The following is a 24,283-nucleotide window of genomic DNA, read 5'->3' as shown; positions in this document are numbered from 1 at the left end:
TTGTGGGCCTTTTGTATTGCAACCTTTATTTTTGTGCTCATCTTTCTTCCATCCAGCATGTGAAGAGGGGGAACTTTAGGTTGTGCTTCTCTGAGCAGCTTGTTGCTACATGAGCTGTAAAACTATATGGGGCTTCACTGACCTTTCTGCTTACTAGACCAAAACTGCCAAAACTGCTCATAGTGACGCCTGTGAGGGAAGAGGAGGATATAAGCACAGCCTTGGGGCAGTGGGTATAAGATCGAGTGTGGGTGTAAGATTTCCAGGTTTCAGAAACACAAAGGTCCTGAGGCAGCAAATGACCCACTATGAGCTTTGAAACTGCATTTGGATCTGGTCACAAGAGATGATCACGGTCATCACGGGTCACTGGAGAGGCTGGAGAGCTGGGCAGAGAGAAATGTAATGAGGTTCTATAAGGGCAAGTGTAGGGTCCTGCATCTGGGGAGGAAAAACCCCACGTACCAGTTCAGGTTGGGGGCTGACCTACTAGAGAGCAGCTCTGCTGAGAAGGACCTGGGAGTGTTGGTGGTGGACAAGATGATGAACCAGCAGTATGCCCTCATGACCAGGAGGGCCAAAGGTAGCCTGGGGTGCATCGAGAATAGTGTGGTCAGTAGGTTGAGGGAGGTGATCCTTCCCTTCTACTTGGCCGTAGTGAGGCCCCATCCGGAGTACTGTGTCCAGTTCTGGGCTCCTCAGTACAAGAAAGACGAGGAGCTGCTGAAGAGGGCCCAGTGGAGGGCCACAAAGATGATTAGGGGGCTGGAGCATCTCTCTCATGAGGAGAAACTGCAGGAGCTGGGCCCGTTTAGTCTATGGAAGAGAAGCCTGAGAGGGGATCTCATTAACACATATAAATATCTCAAAGCTGGGTGCCAAGAGAGTGGTGACAGACTCTTTTTAGTGGTGCCCAGCAACAGGATGAGAAGCAATGGCCATAAACTAAACGACAAGAAGTTCCACCCCAGTATAAGGAAGAACTTCTTTACACTGAGAGTGGCAGAGCACTGGAACAGGCTGCCCAGGGAGGTTGTAGTCTCCCTCTCTAGACACATTCAAACCCTACCTGGATGTGTTCCTGTGTAACCTGCTCTAGGTGATCCTGCCTGGGCAGGTGGGTTGGACTGGATGATCTCCAGAGGTCCCTTCCAACCTTAACTGTTCTGTGATTCTATGTGAGATGTGTCTTGCCAGGAAACACAACACATAGAGTAAGCAGAGGGTTTGCAGGGGAAGGAGCTGAATTAACTTCACAAGGTGTAAATCCAGCTCCACAGGGCACGTGGCTCTCGGACCCTCCCAGTCACCTCCAACACACCCTCGGTGCCAGGCAGGCACCCCACTTCCAGGAAAACTCCGTCTGCCCTCGGCCGAGACCGGGCAGCAGGCGGGCCAATTCCACAGGAGGCGGGCAAGTTGCAAAGGGGCGGCCCCGCGGTGACGTGGCGGTGGCCGGAAGCCGCGGCGCGGGGGCGGAGCGGGCGGTAGGCGATGGCGGCGTCGGGCAGTGTCGCCTCCCGGGTGTGTCGGCACTGGTAGTCGTGGAGGGTCGTCGTGCAGGTAAGAGGAAGAACGGAGAGAGTAGTAATGTCTCCCCTTTCCGCGTGTGTGTGGGTCGGGGAGAGGGGCTGCTCTCGGCGGGCTCTGGGGGGCCGGGGCTGCCTCGGGTCGCCGAGAGGTTGAAGTGGCCGAGGTTGCCTGGTGAAACTGGTCCTGTGTCCTTCCAGTGTGCTGGAGTGTTGGGTTTGTAGCTGGGGGCGGGGACACTGGCGGTGTTTTGTACTTCGATTGCCTGCAAATATCCATAAAGTATCTCGGTTATTCTCTTTGCAGAAGCCTTGTTGGCAGTGGTGTAAAATCCAGTTTTGATTATAAGGTCTGACTGGAGTTACCTTCATGAGGGACATTTCTGCACGTCACAGTGGGACAGCATAATAGCTGGTTATTGGCCTCTGTGGTTTCCTGGTTTTCTGTTGAAGAGATTTTCATCTCTTTGCAGTGTGTGAGAAAAGGAAAGCATATGTATCTTTTCCAGTTCTGAAAGTCCATTCAGGGAACCTCAACTTGCAGTGTTACAGATATTGTGTTGCATGTGCTGACAGCGGTTCTTCTGACAGGAGGGTACAGGAGAGCCTTGCAGTTGCATGCCCGTCTCCTGGTTTTGACAAACAGCACCTTAATTGCTGCTTTCCCTGATTACTGTGACCTTGTCAATAAAATACTAATAGACAAACAAAAAAGACCCTCATCACTTTGTCATAGTGCTACCAGGTCTGTTACAACTGATAAGCTAGTTCTGTGCCAGAATCCCCTCCCAGCAGGATCTAGATTGCTGTTGCACACCCAGGGAAGTTCAGATAACAGCTTATTGGGTTGTAGGTTTCATTTTTGCATGGTCTGCTATTGGACTTTACAATGGTAAAGGCAAAATTATTGTTTATTTTGGTCTTGATTTTCTCCTTTTAAAAATTAAAACAAGGAAATTTGCCTGCACAGGCAAAAGTGAAATGATCGTAGTATCCCAGGGGAAGATCAAAAGGCAGAATGTTATGCAGTGTTGGCACCTTATGTTCTCTGAGTTGTATTCTATACGCTGGTCTTAAGCAGGTGACTTAAAACCCTTCAGGCCCAAATCTCTAACAAGGTAAGTCAGATACTGCAAAATGGAGACACTCTTGTTTAATCATTGCAGAAGATTACCCCCTGTGTCCTGTGGAACAGGTCACAGACCTTGGGATTTTTTGTTTTGTGGTGTTTTTTTTAATTTTTCTTTCTAATATTGCTTTTCAAACAGTAAGGATGCTAGAGCCCTCACCTTTAACTTTTTCCCTGTCTGCCTGTCACCACCACACAGTTTGCATGCTACCTTAAATTGTTTCTCTAGAATATGCAAGTAATAATTACTTAAAAGTCTCAGTTGGGCCCTGAATTTTGGTCGCTTTGTTACAAGATTTGCTAAAGAAGTTGCAGTGTAGCTGAATATACTCACAAGCTGTTGTTTTATTTCTTATTAATGTTGTGCATTTAATTCAAGTTTTACAAACTCCTGTAATTAATTGTGGAGTTCAGGGATTGTGTGTGTTGGAAGAAGAAATATAAAACACCCTTTGTTTCCCTGCTGTGTCTTTGCCTAGAATCTCTTAACTTTATGTAAAATAAAGGTGGAAAAGACAAGGTCACCCCCTAAGACTTGTCTGCTCTGGGAAATCATGGGTTAGTACAGAAAGAGTAAAAGAAACATATATGTTTGTTTGTCTTGGAGAAACTGCTTTTGTCCTGTGTATCTTTTCCCTGTCTGCAGGCAGGGGTCAGCTGCAAATGGAGAGCTATTGGGGCCCTGTTGAGGAGCACTGAGTTGTCAGTGTTCCCCTGGATGAGGATGATTTTTACATGGGATTCTGTCTCCATATACTGAATCTTAGGAAGCTGCCGATGACAATGTGTACTGGTGTGCACTGTCCCTCATTAGAGTGGCACCTTCTTTCTTTAAGCAAGCCTCTTATTTTTGTATTTCAAAACCCCAGCAAATTTGCTGGAAAGATGTTTGCATCATTTCTTGTGCTATTTAAAGTTATACCTTGGAGGATTTCACTTCATGTTTTGTCACTTTGTTTCTTTCTAATTAAAAGTTTTGGGTTTTTTTCTAAGGGATCTCTCCTTTGGTGCTGCCTGACCAGTGAGTCCTTGAAATACGCTCCAGCAGTGGTCACACAAAACTGACAAACTGGAGGAGGGAAGATGACTTCCTTGGATGTAGCACAGAAGACAATGAGAAACCTGACCTTGGATACATCAGAGAAGACAATCAGTAACCCGGTAACTCCTCTGTCAACAGTGTCTCCCTTGGGAAATGGGACTTTGCTGTTTTTTGTTATGCTGTTTTGCATAGTGAGGAGTGTTACTGAGAACTCTGCACTGCTCGGGTATTTTAGGGAGAATATCACAGGTGACACTAGCTGGTGGTGTTTACAAATTGTGCTGTAAACAAATGGACACTTAATGCACCGGACCTCCAAAACAGGACAGACATTCAGCCTTGGAGGGTAGTCCTTTTTCATGCACAGCTTATGTAGGTGTCTGGCAGTTTTTGCAGAGTGTGCTGGAGAGTGAAAATATGATAAGCAATGTTTTCACTCCTAATTCTCTGTAAATATAGGTGGTGCCTGGCGTCTGTCATGAGACGTTTATTTTGTGGTGCCTGTAACTTCAGTCTGAACAATTAAACTTGGAATCATTTTTTGTAGTTCGCATCTTAATTTACAAAATTCCTATTTCGTAGGGAAGATTTGAGCTAACACAATTCAGCAATTGCAGAGAGTGGATTTGACTGAATGTTGTTCGCCTAGCTTAGTCTGGAGACTTTCTCTGAAAAACTCTAGCATTCTTATGATCTGTGACAGCAACCTGACACTGGCTCATGCTAAGGGGTGAGCTGAAATTGTGGTTTTTTGTTGTGTCTTAAAAAGGTGGTTTCTTTGAATCTGCAGGAAACAGTATTTTTAACATTCTGTGCTAGAACAGTTTAAAAATATTAAAGTCTATAGAGTATCTATGTGGAGTGTACAGTAACATAGACCTGCACAGGACTTCTTTATCTATTACAGCTTTGCACTGTCACACTCTTGTGCCCTCAGTGATTGTTCATTCCCTCTACATGCTCACTGTATTTGGGAAATGGGTAGAGTTAGGGATGATGGGGGAATAGGTTCAACCTCCCTCACAAGAACCCAGCTGGAAGAGAAACGAAAGCTGTAGGATTAACTAGAAGATGGAAGGGCTGAACTGCAAAGGCAAAGGGAGCATGAAAGTTGGTAGATGGAGATTTTGGTGGGAGAGGAGGCATGAAGAGGAGGATTAGGAGGTGTTTAGGACAAATGAGCAGTCTAAGAGAGAGAGTAAGACTTCAGAAAATTCGGTGATTGCAAGGGGACTGATGAGTATGATGGGTGAGAAGACTTAGCTGGAGAATCAAAGGGCTAAACTAGAGCTTAGGGGTCAAGAGCCTATGGTGAGGAAAAGAATGAGTATTTGGGATTGAAATATGGAGGCAGAGTTGGAAAAGGTTGTGCTGATGACCTCAGGACAGCCTCCAGACAAGGCCATGAACAACCTGCTCTGTCTGACCTTGCTTTGATGAAGGCATTGGGCTGGAGACACCAGAGGTGTCTTCCAATCTCAGCCCTTCTGTAGTAGGGCAAGCCGTGAAAATGCCATTATTTCAGTGAATCGTTCCATTAGCAGCAAAACTTAAGAGCTTTATTACAGGTTTGAGTCTAAGGTGTATTTCTTCATCACTGTACTATTCTCAGGCATCTAGAAAATTCTGCTTTCCTCTTTATCCCCTTTACTCCACTCATCTGGTAAGAATTGTTTACATGTCCAATCTGATAGGGCAGCTGTCCAGTACCCAGCAACCTGGATGAAAGCTGTGTTATCACAGTCCTTTCCTCTGTTTTATGAAAACTGGCACATTTCAGAAAGAACCTGATCTTCAAGACCTCTCAAACTCAGTTGACATGAGCAGTTGGCTTTAGAGGTAATTTCTGGAGGTCTGAGAGATGGGATAATGGTGGGTCATGTCATGTCACAAGCATTATTCTTAATAAATAAGGAAAAATTAGTAGAAGAGTGTCTTGGCACATAAGGATTACAGACACATTCTGTGATGACAAAGTCTCATTAAAATTGCACTATTGCACCCAGAAAATGCTGTATTATGGTCTTGCAGATTCCATGTCTGAGCTTCTGAAGAGTTGATGGGCCATCTTATTTTCTCCTAATCAAATGCATCCTTTTAAATAAAGAAGTGTTTTTGCCACAATTCCTCTTTCAGGAGTAAATGACTTTGCTTCACTAGAGTGGTTAAGTCCCAGTATCCCTGGCCTTTGTCTGTGTGCTTCTCTGGTTCGTCTTTGTAGACTGAATCAGTTACTTACTACTTTACTGCATTACTCAGAGCTACTACCCCTCAGGAGCAGTGTGCTAAAGCTAAAACAGTCAAGTTTTTTCTTTTTTATTATTATTGTTCTTATTTTTTGAATAAAAATAAACTTCTTGTGTGCAGCTTGTGTATTAAGGAACTAAGCCAATGCCAGTAAGCAAAGGGATTTCAGCCTGTTTATTCTTTCACTTTTAACACTTAATTTCACGTTTTGGTCCTCCTCTACTGCACCTACTTAAGCCTATAAAAATTATGAGACTTAAAACAACCTGATCATTTGTGAGTTTATGCTTGAGAAGCAAGTTTTGGTTTGGTTTGGTTTTTTTCCTGATGTAGAAGATGACTCCAAGCTAGATGTTATGCAATGTGTGGGTAGCTGAGGAGGGAAGTGGAGAATGGGCAGAAAATCATGGATTTTGTGGAAAAAAAAACCCACAAAACCAACCTTGGCAAAATTTTTTGTCTGTTTAACTAAAGCAAATGCAACATTTGCTACCTTTTACTTCCTTTTTCAATCTAAAGCACTTGTGGTGAATGCAGACTTACAGCTTTGCTTTCAGATTAGTCTCCCAGGAACTTCCATGGTTTATTGTCAAGGAGCATCCCTTCCCTTCCTGAAATGCTGGGTGCACCAGCTGATGATCGCAGTGGGGCTTCTGTCAGCATGTCTGAACCTTGCCAGTGACTGGGGCTTTTGTCTTAACTGATGTGTCCCCTCATATGGGTTAACAGTGTACTGTAGATACCACGAGGAAGGCAACCTTAGTCTAGAACATGGTGCCAGTTACACGCTCTTTTTCCCAAATCTTCGTTCGCAAAGCCTAGCCATGATGAGATACCATACAGTCCAAGACTCCTGAACAGGGCTATTTCAGTGCACTTTGCAGTTCTTAGCTCATTAGGGTGAGGTATTTTGTTGTGTTTGTTTGTATAGTTTTTGCTAAGAAGACACTCTGTGACATACTGTCTTCTTTTCCTGTCACTGTTTTCTGAAATGGAGCAAGAACAAGCAAAAAGGCACCTGCTCTAGTGTCTGGGGTCAGAAGAGTTGTGGAAGTTGCCTCCTGGTACCAGCAAAGAGCTGATCATAGTCAGCCCTTGGGAATGACGTAATTTTAAATGAATCCTCTTTATCCTCTGTGAAAAGTGAGGCAATAAAATGTTATCACTCTTCATTTAAGAGCTAGGAATGGAGGATGGAAATTTTAGTTTTAATTTTATCTGGAATGCTTGCATTTCATAGAAGAAAATATGCCAGGTTTTTCCTTCCTGTTGTGGTTTCTTTTAAATTAAAAGCTAGTTATGTTTCTTTTAACATGCTAGAGCACCACATAATTAAGTATTAGAATATTAATTTTTAAACTCTTGTGAATTCTTTTGCCTCCATCACAAAATGTTATTGGAATATTTTCTCTTTTTCATGTTTTTTTTCCTTCCCTCTTCTAGGTCATTCCATATGTTGGGACAATACTTGGTGGCCTTGCTCCTGGAGAGCTGATTGTGATACATGGGACTGTTCCTGATGATGCAGACAGGTAGTGGCTATGGTGTCACATTTTGCAGTGTCACCATGTGAACAAGAATGGAATGGAAAAAATGTTTCCAGGGGTCTTAATTCTGATGGCACACAAAGGCTAGATCTAAATCCTTGTGATAGCATTGGATTAAATGCAAGCTTCAGTGGATAATGAAAGCTTTGGGATGAGAAATGGAGTACTGATTTTTTGCTGATCCTCTCTTCTCTCTTTTTGCCTTGCCTGCTTTGGCAGGTTTTTTTCCCAGTCATAGCAAACGTCTGCTTCTCTAAAAGGATTATCTGAGACTAACCAAATTGATAACTGAATGTGTTGTGTGTAGGGATTACCTTAAACTGGGATAAGGAAGTATGGTGTAGTGCATGGGCCGAGTATGAGTGTTATGTTCCCTGACTTTACCCAAAGTTCATTTGATATATTCTGCTGAAGATGATGGGAGGGAAGGTGGTGAACACTGTAAGTGAGGGGTTTACATGATATGAATGATAACCATTAGATAGATACTTAAATACTTCAATTCCTTGCAATAAATCTTGGGAGAACTTTCACAAATGTGTAGGAGTTGGACAAATATATGTTTGGGTCTTTTTCCTTATCCAGCAACGGTCATTTTGTCTGCCTGTTCTGAGGCTCCACAGTAAAACTCAAATGTACCTAACTTTTAGGTGATTTCTTGACAGACTGAGCTGAATGTGGTTTGTCTTATTTTTATGATTAGATTCCAGGTGGATTTACAGTGTGGCAGCAGCATAAAGCCTCGGGCTGATGTGGCATTTCATTTTAACCCCCGCTTCAAAAGGTCTGGCTGCATTGTTTGCAACACACTGGAGAGGGAAAAATGGGGCCGGGAGGAGATCACTTACGAGATGCCCTTTGAGAAAGGGAAGTCATTTGAGATTGTCATCATGATTTTAAAGGATAAATTCCAGGTGAGTCTGGGCCAATTCTTCATCTGCAGCCAGTTGTCAGCCTAATAAAAGAGAGGTATTTTGTATAATTAAAATAAGTTTTGGAAGTCTTGGTGTTTGTGTTACCTAGGTATAGTCTAAATACAGAAAAGTTTAGAGTTTTTTTTTAAAGAGGTGCTAATTTAAACAGACCTTTAATTTTGTATTGCTTCCATCTAAGTTGGATGAGTAGGCAAGTAACTTCCTGCCATGGCTAATGGCTACTCCATCCTTCCCTTCTTATGTGCAAAAGGCTAACCTTGGGATAAACCTGTTCTGTGACTAGTGTAGGGACAGTCCTCTTGGAGGGAACATGTGAAGTGTATTTATCTTGCTCTGTTAGACTGCAATAATAGATTCTATTAAATTGGTAATACCACATTGGTAAATGATTAGGTGCTAGAAACAAAGGTGTGAAATGCAAATTTTAGTGTAGGCAAATAAATCTTCATAGTGATGGAAAGACAGACTGAATCGTGGATGAGCTGAACTAGTCGATCTGATGTTTCTAGGACACTCCCTGCTTCTGTACTAAACCAGTGTAAAACAGAGATACATGCATACAATTTGATACATGGCTGGTGTAATGTATGTTTAATACAGTTTTTCTGATTTTGTTTCCTGTCTCTTTAGGTGACTGTAAACAAGAAACACTTGCTGCTCTATAACCACAGAATTAGCTTTGAAAAAATAGATACTCTTGGAATATATGGCAAAGTGCAGATCAAAACCATAGATTTTGTTTCTAATGTAAGTTATATAGATATCTGATTTGTTTGATTCCTTTTCTTTCTCTTGCTAAACTGCATAGTAGGATTTATGGTAAAAAGGAAGTGAAGAAAAGCAGCTACACAATCTAATGTTAGTAACAAGATTTTAGTTTCCCTACATTTTGACATGTGAGTCTTGTGAGGATTTCTGTCCTACCGTTTTAGTCTTGCGGTTAGGGGCAGAAGGGTGACAAAGCTAGTAGGACAGATGGTATAAGAATTGATTGGATACTGAATCTAGGAGTGGATTAGACTTTTCAAGTGTTGCAGGGGCTCCAGAAGGAACTCTTGAGTATTCTGAGTGACAAGTTTAGCCATGACTGTCACTTGTTGCTTGGCTTTGAACAGCAGGGTCAGCCACAGCTGGAACTCCTTGTGCACATAACCCTGTTTTTCCTGCTAAAACGACCAAATTGTTGAATGAAGCCATAAGTAGAAGTGTACATTTATCTGTGGGGGATGAGAAGAGATATGCTTTTTAAAAGACTTTGTAGCTTGAGTTATACTTGGACCAAACTGCAGTGAATTTGAAGTGAAGACAGTGCTATTCTTCCTCTCAACTGCCAGCTCTGCTAGAGAAAGTACACCAACAGGGAGGAGTTGGACAATGTTTTCCCCTGTGCAGAAGGAAAGATCTTTCTGTTCTGGAAGGATGAGACTTTTAGAGCAGAAACTGAAGGTGATAAATTCCAGGGAGATACAGAAGGTGAATGCTTTTTCCCTTTTCTGTCACTCACTAAGGCAGCCTACCTACTCCTGTGTATAATATTCTGTGTCTTTTCTGCTCCATCCTCACTACATTGTGGGCAAAGCTTGGGTCTCTTGCTGCCAAATATCAGGTCTAACTCAGGTCATCAGACTAATAATTAAGTAAAAGGTGAAGGACCTGAACATAATGAGGTCTATACTTTAACCATAGGTCTTACCCACTGATAATTTGCAAAGCCTGTAAACAGACTTTCACGGGCCCCATCACTTGGCCTTGGGCGTGTTGCCAGAAATGTGTTCCTGCAGAGCTGTCTGAGTGCTGGTCTTGGAGGACTGACTCTGAAAAGAGCTTGGGGTCAAGCAGGTGCTGTGGGTTGGTGTCCCAAGCACAAAAGTGTACACTCGGTTTAGTCTGTGGTTGCTGTAACCTTTGCAGAAGAAAAGAATGGAGAAGGGTGATTGTTTCGTTTTAGTCTTTGCTTCTAAGACTCTTTCCTGAGGAGGAAGGTGGAGACTTGTATTGAAATAAACAAGCTGAAGACAATCTGCTAGGGCTAAGCAGGAGCTGTGTCTCTGCATGGCCATGTTGCTCATCTGTCTTTCCCATGGGAAGGGACAGGGATGCAGGGGATTGCTTGGAATCCCAAGGACCCCCCTGAATGGACCTGCCGTGCTGGTGTTTCTACCCCAGTGAGGAAAACTGTGGGTACCCTCCGATGCCAAGGGCTTAACAGTGCTCTGACTGTTAAATAAAGATTCAAAATGTAATGAGGTGGTCTTCAGAAATCTCAATTTGGTTTCAACTATTGCACTTCAGGACTTTTCTGTGGTTTGTAGAGGTTTGGCTATCTTTTTCATTACCAGAGCCCTAGATTTCCATGTTAACAGTTCACCCTTCAAAGCAGCACAGATCCTTATATGCTTCTAAACCAACTTTATGTTAAAAGTTCTGTGATGTTAGCAATGACACCTAAATATCTCTCTCTCTGCAGTCTTTACAAGGCTCTCAGCCATCGTCTCTAGGAGTAACAAAGATAAACACAGAAAATGTACGTATGTTTGTAAAAGGTTGAATGCACCTCCCTGTTGTCTGATAAGCTAGATAATGTTCTTTTTTTCTCTTGTAGGGGGTAATGCCAAGTGGTTCACAATTGGTAAGTGTCTTGTGTAGATTTGTGGCAAATGTGAAGAATAAAAAAATCAAAATAAAAATATCTCAGTTATTTGGGAAAAAACATGCACAGAACAAGGGAATTGAGAGTCTACTGTGAGATGATCACCAGTGATGTTTTGTAGAGAGTAATCCTCTGCTACTAGTAAAAGTGAGGCTATTTGTCAAATCGTTTTGAAAACCCAAAAGATAAACACAGTATCCACAACCATAAACAGAGAAATAAAAAGTTAGGTACCTGAAGTTTTAAAGGACCAAATCACATTCAAAACTTTTTTTTTTTGTCAAATAAGCATACTTTGTTTTCTCTACCTTGGGGAATACCTGCAAAGCAAAAGTATTCTGCAGTCACACCATGTTAACATGTGTGTCCTGGAAACCTGTTTGGTACATCTTTCTCTTGCTGACAGATCCATGCCATCCCTGTGTACACTTCAGGTAGGTGGATGCAGGCATTGCACCTTAGGGTTGGAACTTGCACCCAGCTAACGTGGAGCATACACTGAGTGAGTCCTCATCTTTTTGCAAGAAGCTGTACAGGTGGACTGTATCCAGTCTGCAGTAAGGACCATGCTCAAACTGAAAAGGGGTTGAAAGCCAGGAATATGTACAAATAGAATTTGTGGAGAAGGTGAAGTTGCAGTGAGTGCCATGATTTTAGACACTTTGCCAGTTAACAGCCTGCCGTCTTCAGTCTTATTTCAAAACCAGATAGCATGCAGTATTGTAATTTGCAAGTGGTGGACTCCAGCAAAAAACATAAAGAGGAAGTACTTCTCCATTTGCTCCTTTTCCCTGATAATAATAACTTCTAACACAATGAAAAAATAAGATGAATAAAATATTTGCACCATCTATCATTATGAACTGATGCAGGAGGACAGAATACTCATTGACCCTACTTCCGGTACTTATGCAACTGTGGGACACCACCACACCTAGCATGAGTCTTACCCTTCAAAGCAAACCTGATGCTTTCAGAGAGGAAAGATCAGGATGTCTGTATCTATATAATTATGTGATTTGAAATTAAATTGTTTCAGGGAGTTTCATGCTTACAGTTTTGTTGTTTTGTTTTTGCCATTTTCCTCTCCTTCCACCATTAGTGGTGGCAGAAGTAGTTGTAAATAATGCTAATTTTGAACCCAAGGTGGTTATCTAAAGAAAAAAGCCAACACTGAGGTATGCTTATCTCAGTGTTAAGTTTTCCACTATAGTACTAGCATCCCAGAACATGTCGATGGGAATAACTTTAGCTGTAGGTGCAGATTCACTATTGTAGGCCAAATTTCTTCCTGCCGTAGTAAAGCTCAGCTTGTATACTAGAAAAAGTAAGTCACAGTCAAAACTTTTACTGGTGGTATTCTTCCAGGGTGTTCCTTACGTTGGGAAACTTGACACTGCACTTCATCCAGGATGCACAATTGCCATTAAAGGAGAAGTGCATAAAAACCCAAAGAGGTACGTATTACGGATTGTTTTTCTGCTATTTAACTAAAGTACTCTTGAGAATGAGTAGGCTTTTCCATTGCCTCTGTATATCCCTATTGACTTGCAACTTTGCATCTGGAATCATCTGAAACTACAGTGCAATTTTCTCAGGAACCTGCAGGATACTGCTTTAAAGAGGACTTAAAGAGCAGCTCCATTGTGAGAAGTGAAGGTAAAACCTGAATGACTTACCTACTAAATCTGCATCATTCACATGTTTGTGTATCTGTTTAGGGCTTTCCATTGTGCAAGGCGTGTGAGCAAATGTACTGTACAGTGACAGCTTCTATTCTAAAGAGATCCAAGAGTAGGGAATTGGCAGAAATAGGTGGAAAATGAGTGAGTTAGATGAGTTGCTGGTGTGCTCAAATGCTGCATGTTACAACATTTCTCTGAATACCTCTCTGACAGCCTCCTTGGTATATGCATGAAGGTGCTAACTGACAAGAACTGAGTGATGAACTGAGTGATTAGAGGGATGGAACTCCTCTCCTGTGAGAAAAGGCTAAGAGAACTGGGATTGTTCAGCCTGGAAAAAAAACAATGCTAGAGGGAGACCTAATTGCACCTTTCTGGTACCTGAAGGGAGCCTACAAGAAAGATGGAGACAGACTATATATATACAAGGGTGTATAGTGACAGGACAAGGGAAAAGGGCTTCCAACTGAAAGTGAGTAGGTTTAGATTAGATATTGGGAAGAAATTTGTTACTGTGAGGGTGGTGAGGCCCTGGAACAGGTTGCCCAGGGAAATTGTGAATGTCCCATCCCTGACAGTGTTCAAGGCCATGTTGGATGGGGCTTGGAGCAGCCTGGTCTAGTGGAAGGTGTCCCTCCCAACTAGATGATCTTTAAGATCCCTTCCAGTCCAGGCTATTCTGTGATTTTATGAAAGCTGTTAGAGAAGTATGAGCTATAAGTTTGATAGCAAATTAGGAACAACAGATTGCAAAGAAGACATTTTCCCAACATGAATAAAGGTGGGAGAGGAGGGGAGCACAACATAGTCAAAATGTAGCTGAGGAAATGTCTGTGCTTCAGCATGCTTTTTACTGAAAGAGTGGTTTGGCTCTTCAGAAACATGCCTAAAAATGAAGCAATTAGGGCAAATGATGAAAAGCATGCTTTTCACACTGTGTGTGTGTCCATTGCACTCCTGCTTTCTCAGGGCATGTTTCTTCCCTGCAGTTGAACAGCATTCAAAGTTCAAATTCATACTGGAACCTAAGTCTAGAAATCTCATCAACAAAGTTTGGATGGACTTCAGATTGAGCAGGATAAATAGTAATAGGAGAGTAGCATTTGCATTCCTTCTTTTGGCTTGAAAAGTTTATTAGCACATTTCAAGTGCTGAATGTGCTGCTTATAAGCATGAAGAGGCTTTTGGCTGTTAGTTAAAGTATTGCAGATTGTCTGCTCTTTGGGTTTGAGCTTTTAAATATGTCTATTTATATGGAGTTTATTAGTTATTTCATGACTTCCACTCATTTCACACAGTTCTTGATGTTCCTTTTTCGTGGTGAAAAAGAGAACTTCATAGCTTGGAAGTACTGCAGTATTTCCTATCTGGATTGAGTAATTCTCAGAAGAGGGTAATAATCTGACAGCTGGAGCTAATTTGGGGGGAGGGGGTAATATTTGTTCTTCAAATGCAGTAAGGTCTTTGCCACAGATTGAAGCATTTGTTTGAATTTGGATGACTCTTCCCTCTGATCACTGTTCTCCAGAGCTCTGCTTTAGGAACCCTGTTTTGTGGACATGTCTGTGACTGTGGAGTGTTCATCTAGCCTGGGCAGAACTATGCTGCCTACAGAATAATATTTTGTATACATGGTGTCCCACTAGTCTTGAGTGTATGGAGAGAACCCTCAAAACTTTTCCTCAGAGTCTAACCAGTTTGTTGGCAGAAAGAATAGTGTCTTTAGATAAAACAAAGCCTCCCCCTCTCCATTGTCTGAGTGAAAGAGAAGGGGGAGCAGGCAGCTCGGTGTGTTCCTGTGAGAATGCTGCTTCCTAGTGCAGTAGGGGGGCCAGCTCTTGGCCCTCTTGGCTCAATACCTTCCTGCTGAGACATGAGCAGAGAGCTGTGAGTGTGAAGCTGATCTAGACAGATCACGTCCTACGTTTGCTACCTCCAGCAAAGGTTTCTGTGCAAAGGAGACAAATGCATGTTAGCTGCCTGCTTGGTTCTTCAGGTGAATCATGGCACTGGCTCCCAAACAGTCCTGGGTATTGGCTAAGGACTTGGTAAATGGCAGAGACTACTGCACCATGTTTATAAACCCTTTTAAAAAATATCTTCCAGCTTTGCTATAAACCTGAGACCAAGTGACTCAAAGGACATTGCGTTACATCTGAATCCCCGAGTGAAAAATAAAATTTTTGTAAGAAACTCCTACCTTCATGACAGCTGGGGAGAAGAGGAAAAGGAAGTTGCTAACTTCCCTTTCAGTCCAGGGATGTACTTTGAGGTAAGATTAACTGAAACATAGCATCAAACAAGAAATTCTGCCAAAAGGATTAACATACAGATTTAAATAAAACTGCTATTCCTGCATTTCAATGTCTTGAGAAGATTTAGGATAAGCAGAGCTTTGACTTGGTTTTAAATAGAAGCAAGAATTTGGCCTGTGCTTAGAACGAATTTTAATCGAATTGAGTTGGACTTGGTAATCCTTTTGGGTCCCTTGCAATTTAAGTTATTCTATGATTCTGTGAATTTTATTGATGTTCCACTTTTATTTTTTAAAGTTGCTTATGCATGAAATTCTCTGTAGCAGAAGCAGGTCTTGTCCAAGTCTGGGCTAGGTCATCAGATTGTTCTTCATGTCTTACCTGAGCTTAAAACTTTACTGTTTCTCTTCTTGCTTTTCAGCTGATTATTTTCTGTGATGCCTACCAGTTCAAAGTTGCTATTAATGGTGTTCACACTCTGGAGTACAAGCATCGTTTTAAACAACTGGAAAAGATCAACGTAGTGGAAGTCACAGGAGATGTTCACTTGTTAGATGTGAGGAGCTGGTAGTTCTTTTCAATCAGTACTAAAAGAATTGAGCCTCTTCCAATGACAGTGCCTCCTTGTCAAGTACAAGCAGGTGCTGACTCATGCTGGGCCTGCCTTTAATCTGTCTAGGCTTCTGCATCTGCCTGAGTTAGGCAAGTACCAGAATTGCTAACTGCAAGATTAAATCCTCCTCCAGTTTACAGTATCCTGGCAAGCTAAGTGTTTGCTCAGATAAATCTCCTGTATTACTGAACCTAGCAATATCAAAATGCTGCAACCTACTGTGTCTAACAATTGCACTTGTTATGTTTAAGTTAAACTACTATTCATCATTTCTCGATAGCATACATTCATATTGTGATGTAGAAATGAGACTGGAATAGGATCCAAAGATACAGTTATCCACCTTGAAAGGGATGTTCATAATTTATTTAAAATAGAACTATGACATATACTTTCCTACTTCTTAGTTTATATTAGTAATTATAACCTTTTTACTGAGGCTGGATTAAGCAAACAGTTGACCCATTAGTTCTAGCAAAAGGCAAGGAGGAGTTTGATCTTAATTCTTAGCCTGCTGCTGCAGTAGTACTTTCTCTGACACTCATGGTTATATCACTTCCTGCTTCTAAGGGGCCTAACATTTCTACCTTTTAGTTTTCCAAAGTGAAACAAAGGAAAATGATTTAGCTGGTTCTAATTTCATGAACTTTTTAAAGCTTATTTGATCTGAAGCAGCTCCTAACTGAGTTAAGGTTGCTTAGAGCCTGAAGATGATGTTTGTGGGTTTCATTTTTGAAAAATGTGTGAACCCAGGTACTCCAAGTAGGGTTTCAGCTGAGAGGGCACTTGAGTGACTGCTTATCAGTAGACTAGAGAATGAATCCTTTTTCGGTCTTGTATTAAAATACAATCGGTGTGAAACAATGTTCCTATTCAGTTTTCTGTACAAATGTCAGTCTTAATTTTTAAATTATTTTTAAAAATAAGTTACTATTGACTGTCAATACATGCCTGAATGATGTCCCTATTTATCTTAAGAGCTGCCAGAAGTGAAGCAATTTCAAGAATAAGATGTACACTAAAAGACTGTTAATTACCAGATTTAATGTATAAAAAGCATAAATAAAAACATCTGTGAACTCTGCTTTTCTCCAAGTGTGGCTAAGTAGCAATGATCCCTTTTTGGTTATATCTTGTCTTGTTTTGCTTATTGTACTACCAGTATCTCCAAGTTGGCATAGTGACCTTGACTGGAGAACCATTTCCACTTAAGGAATTAGTGATATACAGACCAGTTAACCTGAGCAGGCATAGGGCTGGGCCTTGGCTGTGCTGGTATGGCCTTCAGGACAGTGGTGTGCTGTATGTCCCCCTGGGCTGCAGGATAAACTTAGCTGGCTGATTTTAACACAGGAGCTGGTAGGCAGCTCCTAATGGCAATAACACACCTTGCCTTCCTATAAGAGTTCAGCGGGAAGTTCTCATGTGAACGTCCTTTTTGTTTGATAGCAGACACAATTAATAGTTGTTTTAAGAAAATCCTGTAAGAGCTTGAATGGGTAACCTTTCCGTGTATGGGAGCTGCACCCTGGACAGAGACCTGTTCCCAGCACCCAATGGGATGTAAGATCATCTCTTTATAGAGTAGGTTCTAACCAGTTGCATTTTCAACCATACTTTACAGAGTCTGAGTACCTTTCTTACTACCAGTGTAATGAACCAGTACCTCCTGGTGCAAAAGAGGTGGTGAGTTTTTTGGTAAATTCATTATCATAGCGAGCAATTTATTCTTGAACTTTAACTAAGCAGTATTAGTCTTCAAAGACTGAAAACCAGATTTAGTTTCTGTATGAATCAGTTTCTTGGAAAATTCCTTTTCAGTATCTTCAGTGGGGCTAGTTTTTACTTCCCTATAAATGACAGAAAGAGCAGATTTTCAGGATTATAGTGCATGGGTCCAGTGAGTACCATGCTTGGAAAACGACAGCTCCTCCACTGGGACAGTAACTGTATGCCCCCAGCACAGTGGAGTTCAGCGAGTCTCACGTTTTCACTCTGTGCCCAGCTATCAGAATTTGCTTAGAGCCTGCTACAGTTTCCCACTTTTAATAAAAGAGCAGTTGAGGAAAAGTCATAAGTCCCCCCCCAGTCCATCCAGAAATGACAAAACCATATTCTTAAAATATTTTATTAAAAAGTTAAAATCTTGGCTCTGATAAAAATTATTATGACAGTTTGCCTGTAACACTTGAACGTGTGAAGCTAACACAATTCAGACAAAATTTGAAAACAAAGGGCATAAACTCAGAAGTAGCTTTGGAGTGGTTCTCCCAAAATTACTTCCAGTTGTTGAATTGTCTTCTGACATTGCTGTTCAACTTCTTCACATTCATCTAGAAAAAAAAATAGAGCAGGAATTAAGTAGAACAATGATTACACAGCTACCCTAGGAAGGCTTCATCACTCATCAAAGCTAGAACCATCTTCAAACATCAGGTATGAAATAATTTTTCAGAAATATTTTGTCACTGAATTAAGCAAATTATTTCTACTGTAACATTGATCTAAAACATACAACTGGGGAGATGTGCACAGGCAACAACACTGAAGAAACTGCTGTAATTTAACTGAACTTTATGAGTGTATTGGATATAATCCATTTAAGTTTGCATCTTGCTGAGTTTAAGCCACTATATACCAATTAGAAAGATTTATAGCAGTTACAGCAATCAGCCTGTCTGAATCTTTGAAATAGGTCACCCTTCACTAATGCCAGTTTAGAACATTACCTTCCATAAGCTCAGCTAAGAATGGAATAGATTCTGGTAGCAGGACGAGGTAGTTCTCCTTCAGTTTTTGTGCAACTTCTATCAAAGCAAGCAGGGAAGCAAATCGGACCTAAACCAAAACAATAATCTAAGTAAGGAAACAAACATTACACTACAGTTCCCTGTTTTCCCCCCACACCTGCCTTCTTTCCATTATACGGTTGTAATCTCACTTTCATTACCCAAGGAAACTAGTTTTAAGCTAATTTAAATATTAACATCTGGGTTAAGATAATGTCAAACGAAAAACAGGTTGCAAGAAGCAGATATGTTGCTGCAAGTTATTTGATGTAATGGTCTTTAACCTTCTGGTACAGTGCCACTTCCACTGGCATCAGGGCTTAGCTCAGCACTAAGAAAAACCAAGTAACTCTCCCTGAATATGTACAACCTATCAAATAGGAGACAAAACTCTCTTATATAATAAACAGGTCCGAAAGCTGATAAATAACTGTCTTCCAGTTCTCCCTCTAAAGTGCCCGTCTTCATACACAAATAGATTAGTGCTTATTCCAGCAGCTACTAAATCTTTAAAAAACTCAAACCACACAGTATGAAAGATGTGGAATATTGATGGCTTACAATAAGAGCAGAAGAGCATGTTGTATACATCTCTACAACTTGGGAGTACCATATTACAGCACCAGTATTTGCATTTAGGTTGGTATTTTAGTAATTACTTAATTCACTTCTAGTTTTGGGGGCCCTGTTCCCATTTTCTAACACAACAAAGAAAACCAGTTCAAATTCTGATAGGTCCCAACCTTAGGAGAATTGTGCCTCGTTTTCAGCAGGATGTGGTAGTTCAGTGGTTTCCAAAGAGAATCATCTGCCATTGCCACTGAAAACTGAGCTATGCAGGGTATCAGGTGTTCTGTCACTCTTTCCTGGAACTTCTCATCTCCTCCAAGCACATTTTCTAGCTGTGGAAGTAAAACAGATCCCGGTTCAGATAAATCCAGCCAAAAGCATTTCTAGCTTTGGCTTTCAGGTACTCAAGAGCAAGGTCAAAGAGCATCAGTGTGAGCGCACTGGTCTGAAGAGCTCAACGACATGCATGAACCTTACAGATTGAAGACATTTAGAAAGAGGGTAAAAAAATAATCAGTAATTTAGAGCCTTAGGCAAAGCAGTTAATACTGTCTGTAGCCCAAAGACAATGAACTAATTCCCCTCTTTTTGTTAAGGGGACACCTGATATTTTTAACTATCAGGTGAAGGAAAAAAAAAACCACCTATGAATTGTTTTAAGAGTTTGTCAATACCTGATCAACCAGAGGCTGCATCAAGGTTTCTGCTCTTTCCTTACTCAGGAACTTCTGGGTGTCAAATAGGAAGAGCTTGTGCAGACAGTCCAAGGTGAACTGCAACAGTAGACAGCTCTTTTCTATGTTATTGTCAGAGTCAAAGAAAGCTTCATCTACACACCAATCAAGGAGAAGAAAAAAAAAAACCACAACAGAATGAAAACACCAAACTTGCCCACAATGTAGAAACATTGCTAGTTTGTGAATGTAGCTAAAAGATGTACTACATAGCAATTGTGTACTCATCACTCAGAACAATAAAGTGGATGCAATATGTTATCTGTCTTTTAGCTACTGCCCCAGCAGGTCTGCCACTGCCCTTCACAGACTGATGGGGATAAAAGAGAATAACCACAGGCTACAGAAAAAGTGCTTGACCATACCTGTGGATATGAAGAATTTCTTGAGATCACTACAATTGGGATGGGCAAATAGTTTCCCATACAAAATAGTAAGACTTATATTTGCCCAGAAAGCAGAGCTGTCTGAGTACACGAGGTAGCATATAAGAGAAGTCAATGAATGAAAAATTAAAAACCCAAATAGAAACAAGTCTCCCTCTTTCCACACAATTTCATACACAGGGAACTCACTGGGACTGACACTGAAAATTTTCATGTGGTCTCAACTTTGTAATGGTAGCCCAGAAGCCCTGGCTGAAAAATGTCCTTTGGTTCCACCAGACAAAGATGTTCTCATTTACCAGAGAAAGACAGAAGAGAGAAATGAGAGGTGTGTGCTGTGAAGTAAATCCTGTAAGACTAAACTTTCAGCAATTATAATTAATTTCTCAGCAATACAGACTAAGCCTATCAATGTCTCTCTGTAGTCAGTAATGGACAACTTACCAGTTTTAGAAATGTTGACTTGGTTCAGTGTCTCAGCAAATGGCTTCACTAAATGACCAGCAAAGAGGGTGAAGAGACCCTTGAGCTTGTCTGCAATGCAATCTGCTATCCGGTGGAATGTCAGCAGCCTGTCTTTTCGGGTAGATTCTGTTTTGGACCAATCAAAGAGCTGCAAGGGAAAGGCAGATTAGCTCTTTCCTGTGTCTGTGCACTGGAAAATACAAATATGCTAATGCAGGTGAATTACATTTAGACTTCTTACCTTGAAAAAGAGCGGCCTGAAAGAAGCCTCGGAAAGTTTCATAACCATACTTATTAGACAATCAATAATGTAAGCCTCTGTCTTACCAACTTCCTCTAAATCATCCTGAAAAATCAGAAAACAATTCTAATTTGAAATGTAAGAATTTCAGCTTTCAAAGCACATTTTAATTTTGTCTGTTTCAGACTGAATACCTAACTAACGTTTTCTACCACAAGAACAATTCTGGAACAGAATATTTGATACCTAGAATTTCATTTGCAATGGAATCTACTAATATTTTTTTAAACAACAGACAGAATTAGCATGTAGAGGCGTAGCTGCTGCTGCTGCTTATCCCCACAACCAAGCTACCTGGGCATGGTCTGTTCTGAAGTCCAGGACTTTTATGAAAAATGCTGTAAGTTCAGGCTGATGGGAGATCAGGTGCTCCTTCTCCATACCAACAATGTGCTCCCTCAAAATGTTCATAAGGGGACCCAGGCAGTTCTGCCAAAACAAAAGCAAAGCAATGCAAAGGCAACTGTGATATTGACAGTAACTGAGAACCACAACTAGGGAACTGGATTTTTGCACTTAGCGCATTTACTCATTAAAATACTGTCAATAAAATAGATAAACCTTTTCCTGTATTTTGGGGGGCTTAAGTTAGTAGGATTCCTGAAAAGAGTTTGATCTCCCCTCTCCAATAATGAAAATAATTCTGACTCAACTCATGTTCTCAGAATATAAATCAAGGCCTTTATGAGTGGGATGATCTCATCTAACATGCTAAGGACATTAAACTGGTGGATTTCTCCCAGGTCCACCTTTCCCAAATCAGCATTGCAGTACAAAACAAAAGAAAGACAATATAAAGACTGTGCTAGGTTTGGCTGGGATTGAGTTAATTTTCTTCACAGCAGCTTTGCTATGAAGAATGGTGCTGTGTTTTAGATCTGTGACCAAAACAACGCTGATTACACAGCGGTGTTTTAGCTATTGTTGAACGGTGCTTGCACAGTATTAAGACTTCCTTTGTTTCTCACTCTGCTGCCCCAGTGAGCAGTCTGATGGTGGGCAAGATGCTGGGAGTGGACACAGCCAAGACAGCTGAAGCAAATTTTGCACTGCTTGTTTCCTTTTTTTTTTTCTTTCTTCTTTATCACAGTGCAAAAGGATGAAAAAAAATCCTTACCTTGCGGGTATGTGCCACTTCACTGTAACATTTGGTAACTGCAGGCAAGAATATTCGGGGAGCAAGCCTTGTAGCTAGGATAGTTTTCAGTGATGCTACACGTAAGCTTATCTGGGAAGAAGGACCAAACTCGGCCACAATCTTTTCCAAGCGGACAACCTATCAGGAATTTCAACAAAAGTTAGGCCCACTTAAAGCACCTAAAGAACTTATTTTACAGTAGTTGTCTTTTGCAAACGTCAGATGGCAATTTTGCTGTTTGCACCACTTGGAGCACCTTACATTAAGTTGTCTGTGTACAGAGCTTTGCTGTCTTCAGAAGACAAACACTGAAAAACTGTGTATGTCAGCGTCAGAGGGTCAGAATTACTCTAACAAGAGCTGTTAGATACACATTTGAGAAGATTGTGGTTATTACAGAATGATCTTTTGGGATTCATCTCCCTTTTAGAAATTCTAAGAGGCAAACTACAACTTATCAGAGCGAAGAGTAGAACATGTATATTCTGTATCTGAGTTATCTGCATAAGAAAATGAGTAGAAGAGTAGTATATTATGACCTTTCACATAATTGAAACACACTCCTACTACAGTTTCAGAGAGATAAAAAGTAATCTCTACAGCTTCTTCCAGGATCTGAGCAGATTCTGTCCCCCCTTTACATATCTGTAGGAGTTACAAAGCTTACCTGCAACAAGCAATCCAGAAGGTAAGGACTAAGGAAATGTGGTAGTGTTTCTGCAACCTTAAGCAGAGCAGTGACAGCACTCAGCAAGTAAATCTCATTGGAGACAAGCTCCTTCTTACTTCTTAAAGTCTTTAACACTGCTGGCATCAGCCTGTGAATATCCAAGCATAAACAGAGAAAAGTGAAATAACTGACCATTTGGAGGTATGTTCAATCAAATAAATCCATCCGTTAGGCGTGCAGGGACAATTTTCACATAATTTTTACATGTGTATTTGAGAAAACTCAGTATATTCTGGGCTTTTCTGCCATATTTCTTTTTTTTTGAAGCTAATGGAGGATATTAGGTTTAGAAACACAGAGTCATAGAATGGTTTGGGTCAGAAGGAATCTTAAGGATTATCTAGTCCAGCCTCCCTGCCATAGACAGGGACACCTTTCACAAGATCAGGTTGCTCAAAGTCCTGTCTTTAGTTTAAAGATTTAATGACAATAATAAACTTATATTTGTAAAGAGATAAAACAGTCTTACAAGGAACAAGTTAGATGCTTGAATTCTTCTTGAATAGGGAGAATAAAATAATGTAGCATGCAGGGTTTCCAACTGTACTCATTTTCATGTTTTTATATGCAATCTGTTCTCCAGTAAAAACACAATATGGTTCTGACTTTTCTAAAGCCATAAAAATTACCTCTCTGGTCACAGTAGCAGACTCCGTAAGGAACTCTACCGTAGATTATTAAAGTCTTGCAATTTCCCCACTAGCTTCTCAGTTCTATGACCAGGAAGCACCTTGAAGCACTATGAATAGTTTTATTCTTATCTACACAAAACACACATGTGGGCAGACTGCCACCTGGCCTTCATCAGCATTCCTTCAGTAATGCATTTTAGTGTAACTAATTCCCGCTGCAATTGGTTCTGTTAAAAAGAACCCAAAAGTACCTTGGAAGCTGAGGTATTGCTTGGGCTTTCAGTGTACAGGTGACCTCAGCTATACAGAGCAAAGCACTTCCCATCACATTTTTCTCCTCCTTCTCTGAAGAAATAAGATCAATGGCAGTTTTCAGAACAGGTACAAATGGTGCTGGATTTTCTGTGCCAAAACCTTTGCAGAGTAGTTTGAGACTGAACAAAGCAGTCTGCCTGTTGATGGCTTGCTCCTCCTCTTCCTCCTTTCTTTTACACTTCACAATAGCAATGAGCTCAGGAACTAGCTCTAAGAGCTGCAGGATCTGAGAGGACAAGAGTACACATGCATTAGGCATACAATTAGAAACTCAGGACTTGCAAGGTAACTGTTGGCAGGTATCCTACTTCTCACTACTCAAGAGCTGCCTACCAGGCTTGGCACTGGTGCTTGACAGCTTTACACAGAGTCAAGCATTTCTAAATCAATCTCTGGGTACTTTTGCTACAGGAACTGGGTTTAATCACTTTGCCTCACCTGGCTCTTCTGCCACTTGGTGCGCTGCTGCACCTTATTGTTCAGAAGGTCCATTGCCTTGCGCCTCACAGATGGCAGCTGATTCATCATTAGTCCCCCAATCACAGGGATGAAGGTTTCTGTTGGCAATAAGGCATTGACCTACAAGAAAAC

The 24,283-nt window shown here is 41.1% G+C and overlaps 2 protein-coding genes across 3 annotated transcripts in view; one reads left to right on the top strand and one right to left on the bottom strand.

Annotated features, from left to right (window-relative positions):
• The first annotated feature begins 1,511 nt into the window (after nt 1-1,511).
• On the top strand, nt 1,512-16,727 carry LGALS8 (galectin 8). 2 transcript variants are annotated; one of them, XM_027684759.1, is made up of 10 exons: nt 1,512-1,563; nt 3,652-3,819; nt 7,391-7,479; nt 8,198-8,408; nt 9,060-9,176; nt 10,897-10,953; nt 11,032-11,058; nt 12,448-12,536; nt 14,871-15,036; nt 15,441-16,727. In XM_027684759.1, exons 2-10 carry the CDS (start codon nt 3,742-3,744, stop codon nt 15,588-15,590), a joined length of 984 nt encoding a protein of 327 aa, XP_027540560.1. In that variant the 5' UTR covers nt 1,512-1,563; nt 3,652-3,741; the 3' UTR covers nt 15,591-16,727. The 2 variants fall into 2 exon arrangements, with proteins under 2 accessions (XP_027540560.1, XP_027540567.1); XM_027684766.1 differs by lacking the exon at nt 10,897-10,953.
• Nucleotides 16,728-17,729: 1,002 nt separating this feature from the next.
• HEATR1 (HEAT repeat containing 1) overlaps nt 17,730-24,283 on the bottom strand; it is a 36,526-nt gene continuing 29,972 nt past the window's right edge. Inside the window, exons 35-45 of the mRNA XM_027684745.1 lie at nt 24,131-24,271; nt 23,629-23,918; nt 22,683-22,833; nt 21,995-22,153; nt 21,172-21,306; nt 20,818-20,922; nt 20,556-20,724; nt 19,666-19,820; nt 19,165-19,323; nt 18,362-18,470; nt 17,730-17,965 (exon numbers count right to left, since the gene is read on the bottom strand). Of these exons, the coding sequence (XP_027540546.1) occupies nt 17,877-17,965; nt 18,362-18,470; nt 19,165-19,323; nt 19,666-19,820; nt 20,556-20,724; nt 20,818-20,922; nt 21,172-21,306; nt 21,995-22,153; nt 22,683-22,833; nt 23,629-23,918; nt 24,131-24,271 (1,662 nt within the window). The 3' untranslated portion in view covers nt 17,730-17,876. The remainder of the gene's footprint in view (nt 17,966-18,361; nt 18,471-19,164; nt 19,324-19,665; nt 19,821-20,555; nt 20,725-20,817; nt 20,923-21,171; nt 21,307-21,994; nt 22,154-22,682; nt 22,834-23,628; nt 23,919-24,130; nt 24,272-24,283) is intronic.

Source organism: Neopelma chrysocephalum, unplaced genomic scaffold (assembly GCF_003984885.1).
Source record: "Neopelma chrysocephalum unplaced genomic scaffold, ASM398488v2 Primary Assembly neopelma1_23, whole genome shotgun sequence".
Taxonomy (NCBI): domain Eukaryota; kingdom Metazoa; phylum Chordata; class Aves; order Passeriformes; family Pipridae; genus Neopelma; species Neopelma chrysocephalum.
This window is presented reverse-complemented; position numbering and strand designations above follow the sequence as displayed.